At 35.7% G+C, this 10,661-nt stretch overlaps 2 protein-coding genes across 2 annotated transcripts; one reads left to right on the forward strand and one right to left on the reverse strand.

Moving 5' to 3' along the window:
• Positions 1-1,841: 1,841 nt before the first annotated feature.
• Positions 1,842-5,259, forward strand: LOC131165485 (ferritin-3, chloroplastic). The gene is made up of 8 exons (XM_058123345.1): positions 1,842-2,401; positions 2,574-2,657; positions 2,764-2,824; positions 3,087-3,174; positions 3,956-4,017; positions 4,263-4,328; positions 4,417-4,480; positions 4,947-5,259. The coding sequence occupies exons 1-8, from the start codon at positions 2,055-2,057 to the stop codon at positions 5,018-5,020; spliced, it is 846 nt and encodes a 281-aa protein (XP_057979328.1). The 5' UTR covers positions 1,842-2,054; the 3' UTR covers positions 5,021-5,259.
• A 2,054-nt stretch (positions 5,260-7,313) lies between these two features.
• LOC131167108 (small ribosomal subunit protein eS4) lies at positions 7,314-10,378 on the reverse strand. Its single transcript, XM_058125921.1, has 5 exons — positions 10,265-10,378; positions 9,264-9,341; positions 8,978-9,158; positions 8,409-8,506; positions 7,314-7,960 (listed from the first exon to the last, which is right to left on the reverse strand). Exons 1-5 carry the CDS (start codon positions 10,265-10,267, stop codon positions 7,526-7,528), a joined length of 795 nt encoding a protein of 264 aa, XP_057981904.1. The 5' UTR covers positions 10,268-10,378; the 3' UTR covers positions 7,314-7,525.
• Positions 10,379-10,661: the final 283 nt, after the last annotated feature.

Below are 10,661 nucleotides of genomic sequence, written 5' to 3' on the forward strand. Positions count from 1 at the left end.
ATAAAGTCAAGGCACGGTCATCCCTATTATACAGTATAAATCACCATATACATACGGTTTTCCAACAAAACTGGGGATGTAACCCAATACTCCCTTTTTCCCAAAACTGTAACATGAAAAACCTATAATTTTACTCGTCAGATTCCCCCAAATGAGTAATCAAAATGCACACAGGACCGCGAACCACAGTTCTACCAAGTCCGATTTCAAAAATAACCGACATAAACTGAATCCCCTTACCTTTTCCCAAATGACAAATCCCGAACTCCAAGGCCCCTAAACCATGAACCAAGTTCCAAAACCTATAACCCACAGTACAAAACTCACTCACAACTCTATTACCTACAAGACTACCGAATCAAAACTGAAAACCCCTTATCTCTATTTTGGGTCAAAACCCGAGAATGCACGAAACGAAAATCCAATCCGTAAAACTTGTAGAGAATCTTTCCCTAATCCTCGTGGTAACGTTGGATCTACGATTCCCGCTACATACGACGAAGAAATCTAGAGAGATAGAGAGTAGTTTGAGTTTCTAGAGAGATAGAGAGAGAATTTGAGTTTTCTTAACTGAGAAGTAATGAAAATATTTATTTATAACCCTTTGACTCGGCCACTCCTCGTCGACGAGACTCTGTACTTTGTCATCGAGAACTACAAAGACTTCATCGACAAACTCTAGCTTCATCGACGAAACTTGCTTAATTACCAATTTACCCTTCTCTTAATTAATTAATTCCCTATATCACGGTTCGGGTTCTTACAATAGACCTTGAATTTTAACTTATATATATTTTAATAAAAAGTAATATAAAATTATTTTGGATTTCTTTTTGACTTAACATAAATTCGAATCCATACTCCGAATACTACCTAAAGGAATATTTTTTAGAAAAATATAAACATGCTAATTTCTAATATTAGCAACACCTAATAATGCTCACAACAATTAATTACCATTCAAGAGTTGAAAATAGTCAATCAAGTTGCATATAAAAATCCTTTTAAATTATATCTTGAAAGTTCTTTACACAAGTGCAATTATTTAAAAACAATTCATAAGCCATAATAATAATAATAATAATAATAATGGTAAAAGATACTAACCTCTCCTTCGGTTTGGTAAAAAGGCAATGACCTTCCCTTAAGTTTCAAAAAATTTCAGAGTCCTCTAGGATTTCAAGAATTCCAAGGACCTCTCCAGAGGTTTGTCGAAAAAATAAAATATTTGCAAAAAGACAAGTTTTTTGGGTGGAAGGTTTTTGTATTTTTTTGACAGATCTCATAAGAAGTTTTTGATATTTTTGAAATATAGGGAAGATATTTGTGTTATTTTTGAAACTTAACAAAGACCTCTGTTCTTTTTGCGAGCCTCGGGAAAGAAGAGTGTATTTTGCCGTAGTGATAATAATAATAATAATAATAATAATAATAATAAACCTAATAGGGATAAAAAGAAAAAAAAAAAGATATCTATTCATGTCAATAACTCAAACATAATGGGGAAAGAAAAAGAAGATTCTGCTATAAATGCAAAATTGAAGAAACCATATGTAGGATGTAGCAAATGTCCCCAATTAATCTTGTAAATCAAAAACCCCCTAAGACGAGGGGCCAAAAAGACATTCTGGCAGTTTTTGTCTTCTCATTATGAAAGAACAGAAAGGAACCCTAATTTTTGGACTGAACTGGCGGTCCAGTGGTCCATTCACCCATTTCCCACCACCGCAGCAGGGCGTGAGCTGTCCCGTGCTCCCCGGCCCCACGTGGCTTCCTTTCTTTTTCTAGGGACTCCCCTCTCTCTCCATTTCCAGATACACCACGAGCCGGCCACGCTCCCCCTCCCCGCCATCCCATCTCATCCGTCCACGTGGTTCCATCCGACCGCCCACCCCACCCTAGACATCTATATCTTCTTCTCCTCGCCACATTCTTTCTTCTCCTCGCCACTCCTACCTTCACTACGCACCATTTCCTCCCCCATTTTCTTGCTTCCCTCTTTTCATCTTCAATCAATCAATTTCTCTCCCTTCTGAAATTCTCTATCTAGCGCCATGCTTCTGAGAGCTGCTCCTGCTTTCTCTATCTCGAGCTCTAATGGTGGAGAAAACAGCCCGAGCCCCTTTACCTCCTCTGTTTCATCTTCGTCTCTTTCTTTAAACTCTTCGTCTTCTTCTTCTTCTTTTTCGTCTGTTCTTCGGGTTCCGCATGCGAAGGGCGCGAATGGGTTCGTGGTCTGCTCGTCGAAGGGCGCCAACACCCGGCCACTCACCGGCGTCGTCTTTGAGCCCTTCGAAGAGGTGAAGAAGGAGCTCCTTCTCGTCCCGTCCGTTCCCCAAGCCTCGCTTGCTCGCCAGAAGTACACCGACGAGTGCGAAGCCGCAATCAACGAGCAGATCAAGTGGGTTTTATTTTCTTTTTCTTCTTTATATATATATTCGTGAAATCTTGGTTGTTTTCGTGTATTTCTTGATTGAACTGTTGGTTTTGGGGAATAAATAGAATGATCAGAGGCTGAAATTTCATAATTTTTCTGATTTATTTCTTGTTATGTTTCCTGTTTGTGGTTGTAGTGTGGAGTACAACGTTTCGTATGTGTACCATGCCATGTATGCCTATTTCGACAGGGACAACGTCGCCCTCAAGGGTCTTGCAAAGTAATTATTGGCTTCCCCCCCCCCCCCTCTCTTTTTTCTGAACTCACTGCGACTTTCTCTCTGTTGCTGTTTGTCTTTGAGCTGATTTATTATATGCTATGGCTAGGTTTTTCAAAGAATCGAGTCTGGAGGAAAGGGAACATGCCGAGAAATTCATGGAATACCAGGTATTTGAAGATTTGCATCTGTGATTATTGTCAATTGTCACTGCGTTTGGGAACTTCATAGTTTCTTACTAATGTTTGGTACATGGTAAAATGGGGTGGAATAGATTTGTTCACTTTGTTTCCGCAAACAATTTTTCATTCCATTTTCCTCCCAATTCCTAATCTATTCCATTTCAGTCTCAAGCGATTCCAAGTGTACAAAATATCATATTTGTTTTTCGCCCACCTCTTTAGATGCTTAAGATCCTTTTCTGTTTTCCAGAACAAACGAGGTGGAAAAGTGAAGCTGCAATCCATACTGATGCCTCTTTCTGAGTTCGACCATCCGGAGAAGGGGGATGCTCTGTATGGTGAGTTTGATGGGCTATTCTCTCTATTCATTTAGCTGATGCGAAATGGCACATCTGTATTGCCACAACTTCGATTTCTCTTCACATATAATTTGTGTTTGTTATCGTGCACACGTGATATATCTTTATTTATTTTTATATGAGATTAGCTAACATTTTTTATAAGTGGTTGTGGGTTAGTAAGAGAAGTGTCTTTTTACATATGCAGAGGTAGTTTAATTTTTTTTATGTAGAGTTAAAGCTAAAATCCTTAAATCGTATACAAGTTGTCTCTTCGAGGAAATGAGCGTAGTTAACAAAACATGTAAATGATTATGAACCATTCGAAAAACAGAGCATGAAACTGACCAGTAATTGCAGACGCACAAAGTATAATTGATGATGTGCAAATATATATGCATCTGGTTTCCTTTACAAGTCCAATTATGTATGGTTAGATCTGTAACTACCAATGGTATCGAGTATAATTCAGTTATATGCTAATTTTCTTTTTCATTTTTTCAGAATTGGTTTTGCAACTACATCATTCACTGTTTTCTTTTTAATTATGTATTATAGATGCTTAAGGCAGCACGTACATTGTCAACAGCATGAACTGATAATATGCATATTTTAGATAGGAGTCTGCAAATGTGAGCATGCAACGTCTATTGTTTTGTGCGGTGTTGTTCAACTATGCATATTCTGTTTGTTAGCGTTTGCCCTTATAATCCTGTCTTAAATGAACGCTTATGTGCCTTCTGCTACATGTCACGCTAACGAGTCACTAATCTTAATACAGCGATGGAGCTTGCGTTATCTCTGGAGAAGTTGACAAATGAAAAACTTCTAAATTTGCACAGCGTAACGTCTCTGCATAATTTAGTTTCCTCAGTTTGGATTATTATTTTTACTTTGCCAGGAAGTGGATTTGGTATTCCTTTGGAATGACTTATCCTGTTTCTTAAAACTCATTTTTGGGACATAGATTTTGGACCTTCAATTTTAATTGAAGTGGATTTAGACAATTTAATATAATTTTGTATTATATTTTGTCTAAGTTCACACAAATTCAAATTCTGGTTGACATTATGATTTGTGAACAACAGGTAGCCTGTCGAAACAATGATGCCCAGTTGGCTGATTTTGTAGAAAGCGAGTTTCTAACTGAGCAGGTAAGCATAGGCTTCTGGTTTTCCCGGGTCTCCCAGGATCCATTCATACACTAGGGGGAAAATGCTGATGCTCTTTCTCTTGTTCTAGGTGGAAGCAATTAAGAAAATATCAGAGTATGTTGCTCAGCTGCGAAGAGTAGGCAAAGGACATGGTAAGAACCTAGAATTCCCACTTTCAGCCTGTTTAGTTTGATACAAGTTTGGGGCATGATTCTCGAATCTTAAAATTAGGTTTGGATGAATGTTGATAAATTTTTAATATAATTTTATATTGTATCTTATCCAAATTAAAAGGCAAGTTTTCTTCGCTCATTGGATGAGAATAATTTTCATTTTTCCAACTTTTGAAGAATCACAATAACAGCAGATAGTTTTCTTCGAAACATATACATAGAAGACTTTGAAAAAAATAAAATGATGTGGTCTACGTTTTGTATGTTTAGTTCTACAGAGGAGTTACATAATTATAATTAACAATTAATTTATACTTCAATAAAATCATTATGCAAACCTGCGACTCAAGCAAATACGATTTAACATTTTTCCTAACCCAGCGTACCCTTGTCTATATTTTATTACAAATTTTATTGAGAAAATGTGTGTTGGTGGATTTTTCAGGTGTGTGGCACTTCGATCAGATGCTTCTCGGAGAAGCAGGAGCTGCAGCAGCAGCAGCAGTTGCCGCAGCATGATGAACGACTATTTACATTCGCAGTCTTGTTTCTTTGTCTTTGATTTTTTCCCGGTTGTATTGTTTCTTATCTTCTATAAATTTTTGTGTCAAGAGAACTTGTGGTGGATGATGGGTATGGTGGACGAGGGGTAACTATTTGGAACTTCAAGGATGGATAGGTGTTTTGATTAAATGTGGTAGCAGGGGGAGTGAACTGAAATTTAGAATTAAAAGGTTTGCATGGGAGATACCTTTTCATTTCTATGTTGTAAACAAGCAACAAGTGGTGGTCAAGTGATGAAAGTAAAATCAACACACTCAATAGCACCAGATCTGTGGTGTGGTGTGGTGTGGTGTGGTGTGGTGGTTGGGATTTGTGGGCCAATTAAACGAACGTGGCTGGGATAAATTCCCCGCGGGGATCATGATTGCCGGCCATTCATTGATTTAGTGGCGGTGCGCTGCTGATGGGCGCCCCACTAATTGAAAGGTCCTCAAGATTAGTAAAGACACAAGGAAAAAGATCTGTGGAGGCAACCCCTGTTGAATTATGCGACGCCGCCACAAATACGATTTGGTTTGCTTTCCTTTTTGCCTCAAAATTCTCAGATCATTGGGGCCTGCGCTCCTTAAATGCCTTCTTAACCATTTATTTACAAGTCAACATTTGCATTTGAACTCTTTTGACACTAGCTAAAGTCAAACCTCAATTAAATGGACAGTGACTCAGTTTGAATTTATTTAATTGGCTTAAATTAAATTTTAACGATTCTTTTGCAATCCTAGTCCAAAGGGAATAAATAAATGAACTTATGAGGGTCATTATTAGTACATATTAAGAGCATTACTATAAAGAAATAGCTATAATATTCTCAAGCAAGCAAGCAAGCCAGAATTTAATTGTGTCGTAATCACTACTAATAAAATTTGTCTTAACTCATCAACTAATGCTTACGTCAACTGATTATTCGCTACAGTTCTGAATATAAAATAAAATTGTCATTGTAAAAAAATTAATATTATATGAAGTTTAATGACATACAGGTGGCATTGGAAAATATAAATTACAATGTATGTGCCCTTGCTCTGGAATAAGAGCATAATCTCGTCATTTAAAAAGTTTACCCATTACACTACAAATTTAATTTTTTTCTTATTGATTGATGATTTGTGTAAAAAAAAAAAAAAATAGTGCATACTGTCTCATAGTTTTAGGAGAAGGGCATTTTTAAAAACTTAAAAGCTAAGTCCCGAGTAAAACTCTCAAAAAAGGTTTTGATAAGTTACCCTTAATCTTTTAATTATTATAATTTATATTTAATATCATTATAAGTTTAAAAAATTCATAGAGGGGGCAAAAGTTGATTCCCAAAAGCGTTATATAGACAAAATAAAGGTTCAACCCCTAAAATAAAAATAAGACAACACAAAAATTTGAACTTTTTTTTTGTTGGTGTATAAAATTAGATTTCTTTTGGGTCTTTACTTATGCAATAATAATTTTAAAATTTTCAATTCTCTAAATTCATATAAAATTTGTCAACATTTGTGTGAAAAATTTGACATTGTGACTGTCGAAACAATATAATTTCTAATTTTTTAAATAATTACAAATCACTTACTATCAAATTCTTTAAGTTTATATTAAAAAAAAATTCTAAAACAGTCTTATTATTGTGTTCTAAATTTCTTAATTTTTAACATAATAATGAGAGCATGACAATTTTATTTTAAATTTATATTTGTACAAATTTAAGCAAAATAAATATAAATTGTCTTTTTTTTTTTCAAAGTTCACACATATTCAAACCAATTCCCAAAATCCATACTCATAAACACTTATAATTTTATGAAAAATTTAAATAAATTGTTTTATTTAATGATTTTGAGATCAAAGCATCAAAGAAAAAAATAAAAATACTTTGAACAACTGATTTTTAACATTTTAATACAAATATTGAAAACTAAAAAATAATATAAACTTTTTAAAATAATTTTACGATAAACAAAAAAATACAAAATATTTCTCAAAACTTCAACAATTTACCTCTCAAGTAAATTATATAATATACTAACAATGAGCAGAGACTAGTCCATGCTCCACCCCAAAACATTTCCTTCAAATTTTTTTAAAGATAATTATCTTTCACTATTATATCCTTTTATTTTGCGCGAAAAAACAAACAGTTAAAAGGCAATTTGAAGATTGAAAAAAGCAGCCTAAAATAGTTGTTAGGCAACTGTCAAATGAAAATTTCAAATTATATTATTAATACACGTGTAAATTTTAAATTGCCTTTAAAACAATAAAATAATCAAAATGAAATATATATATATATATATATATATATATATATATATATAAAGCTTTCAATAAGCTAGTAAGTAATATAAAAGGGTTCAAAATAGACTTGTCGCGCTACTCAAGTAGCTAAAAGCACCATTCAAAAAACCAAAGTCAAGTTGAACAACAAAATGAGTAGAGCCACAGCCACCCAAAAGTACTCTTCCTACTCTTAACAGTTTAGGCAGTGGATGCTGATTGGGCAGCCAGCCTCTTCCTGGCCTCTTCGATGATGGACAGCTTGACACCCTTGCCCTTAGGAAGGGATACCCATGGCTTTGTCCCCTTGCCAATAGTGAACACATTACCAAGACGGGTTGCAAACTCATGCCCAGTGGCATCCTGGACATGGATCGTCTCAAAACTTCCCTTGTGCTTCTCCCTGTTCTTAATGACTCCCACACGCCCCCTGTTCCTTCCACCAGTCACCATAACTACATTCCCTACATCAAATTTGATGAAATCAACTATCTTGTTACTCTCCAGGTCAAGCTTGATGGTGTCATTTGCCTTGATGAGTGGGTCTGGGTAGCGGATGGTCCGCCCATCATAGGTGTTGATGTATGGAATCCCCTTCTGCCCAAATTGCACAGTGCGAACTTTGCATAGCTTATACTGTAGAGAGCCAGGGACACACCAAGGAAACAGAATAAAACACTCAAGTATTCATGACAACCAAAGGAAACTAATAATTATGCCATCTGGGGCATGGTTACAACTGATCATCAGGTTCCACTCAAACATAATCATGCTAAATACCAGCACAAGAAATTTGCCAACTCTGCTAAGGAGTGAAAGATCCAGGTGGTCAGTAGAACAGAAGAGCTACAGTAGCCACATAATTCACACCAGAAAATGGCTAATTTGACCAAATAGGCCCAATAAAAGGATCTTGCAACTAACACTAGATCCCTTTACCATCCGGGTACCAATTTTGCATGGCATCATCGTAAATAGATCATCTTTAGTAGTACTAAAGGAGTACATTTACTCATTCCAGAAATTTGCATCATTTAATCCAAGGCAAAAGAATTATCATAAGAAATTTGCAGCGAATACTAACCTTAGCTTCTTCATCCCTTATTGAGTGGAGACGGAAACGGCCCTTGGTGTCATAAAGGAGACGGAAGTTCTCATTGGTTTTTGGAATAGAAACAACATCTAGTAGTGGACAGCATATAAAGCAAAAAATTACATTCCCCGCCAAAATATTAAAAAATTAAAATTTGAAGTTGGAAACCATTAACAAGAAGTAAAATGAGAGGAAAACTCCCCACAGCCTCCACCACATATGCAATGAAACTTTATATTAAAAACCCACATATAAATCAGAGGCAATTTAAAATGTTGAGGACTGATTCAATAAGGTGCCTTATGTTTCACTGTTTGGCAGAACCACCACTACACTAACAGGGATAGCAATTATCTAACTCATGAGACTACTGATCACAAAAATTGCACTGGAAATGTTTGGTCAAATATTCCCTCCACAGGAGCACTTGGTAACTTTCATTGTCTAGGTTAACATAAAAATCAACGGAAGCATCACCATTATTCAGTACCCTGTAAAAATTCTGAGTACATAGAAAAATAAAATAAAAAGAAAAAAGAATATGATTGAGATGTACTTACCCATGAACCCTGCAGGGTATGTTTGATCTGTCCTAACCTTTCCATCAACCAGGACATGTCGTTGCATCAAAATTGCTACGACCTCACGGTATGTGAGAGCATACTTCAATCGGTTTCGCAAAATATGAATCAGCGGCAGGCATTCCCTGGATTTGTGAGGTCCAGATGAAGGCTTGGGAGCCTAAACAACAAAACTATTAAATGAGCAACTCAATGTATAATATGTGAGAGAAGAATAATGCAACGCATTAGAGCAGAGGAATCAAGTGTGAAAATTTTGACTTACAAAGGCACCTCCAAGCTTGTCCAGCATCCAATGTTTAGGGGCATTAAGCCTCTTCAAATGCTTCTTCAACCCTCTAGCCTGTTATCACCCATAAGTGTCAAGTTCAGTGATTCAAAAAGTAACTTAAAAAAACATGCAACTACATGCTAATCACAAATAGATAACGAAGACCTAAATGTCTCAAAATTTTCTTTAATTGCTTTTTTTGGATAACAAAACCAATTTATTATTGAGAATAAATAATTACAATGGGCGGAGGATAAGACACCCTCCCAAAATGAAGCATAAAACAAGCAAACTAAAAAACAATTACATCAAAAGCTGCCTTCCAATCTCATTTTATATCAGGCAGCATGGATTAAGTAGGATGGTATCTGGATCGCAATTTTTGACAAACAAAAATAAAATATGCCCTAATTTTTTATCCTCTTCCCACTTCTCTTCTTCAAGATTATTTTCTCTTCTCTCCAAACAAATAGTGGTGATCTTTAAATATCAAGGTCCAAATTTCTAAGCTCACTCACAACAATCCGTTTCTCCCCACAACTTATAAACGCGGGTTATTAAAATATCTCATGTCAAGGATTACGATTGCAATTCAATGCTTTGTTTCACACTAGCATCGCCACCAAAAACCAAAAGCAAGCACATGGATCAAACGTATGACAAAATCAGCAAATGGATCAAATACAACTGCCCAAACATACTAGTGCTACCCCCATCCCTGTAGACGAGGTTAACTCCAAGGGATGCAGAATGCTAACTCCATAGTGCTGCTGTATATGTATTCAATTCAGAAAAATAGCTTAATGCCAGAAAATAAATAAATCAATCGATCAAACAAGGCGACTACAGTACTGTTCATATATGCCTGCATCGTGAACTATACGAAATCAATATATAAAAAGAAAATTAAAAAATAAAAATAAAGGATAATCTGTTTCAACCAGTTCGATATTAAAGAAAAAAGATTCAATGGTTTCCAAGAAGAGTGTACGAACCATTTTGGTATGGAGTAGCTACGCTGCTGCCTCAGATGCTGCCGCCGGCCACCGAGCCCCTGCCCCTCTAAACCCTAATTCTGGTTTCTACAGCCCTAAAAAGCAAAATCCCTGTTTTATAGTCGTCCTTTGTCATCGAAAACATAAATACCAACCTTGTCCTTACAATTTTTTAAGTGATGACTTTTAATTACGCCTGTGTCTTTCTCATCTCCTCCCACCTTTGCCTTGTCCCTCTTACCAAGATCTTTTAAAGTTGATTAACATTTAGGGCTATTAGGTCGATACATCATGTCCTTAAGATATAAATTATTATAAGTTACTTAAAATATGAGGTGATTTTAGTCGTTTAACATATTAATTTTGTACACATAAAATTTCAAATGATATAAATGGT

Source organism: Malania oleifera, chromosome 10, assembly GCF_029873635.1.
Source record: "Malania oleifera isolate guangnan ecotype guangnan chromosome 10, ASM2987363v1, whole genome shotgun sequence".
In the NCBI taxonomy this organism is placed as follows: Eukaryota; Viridiplantae; Streptophyta; class Magnoliopsida; order Santalales; family Ximeniaceae; genus Malania; species Malania oleifera.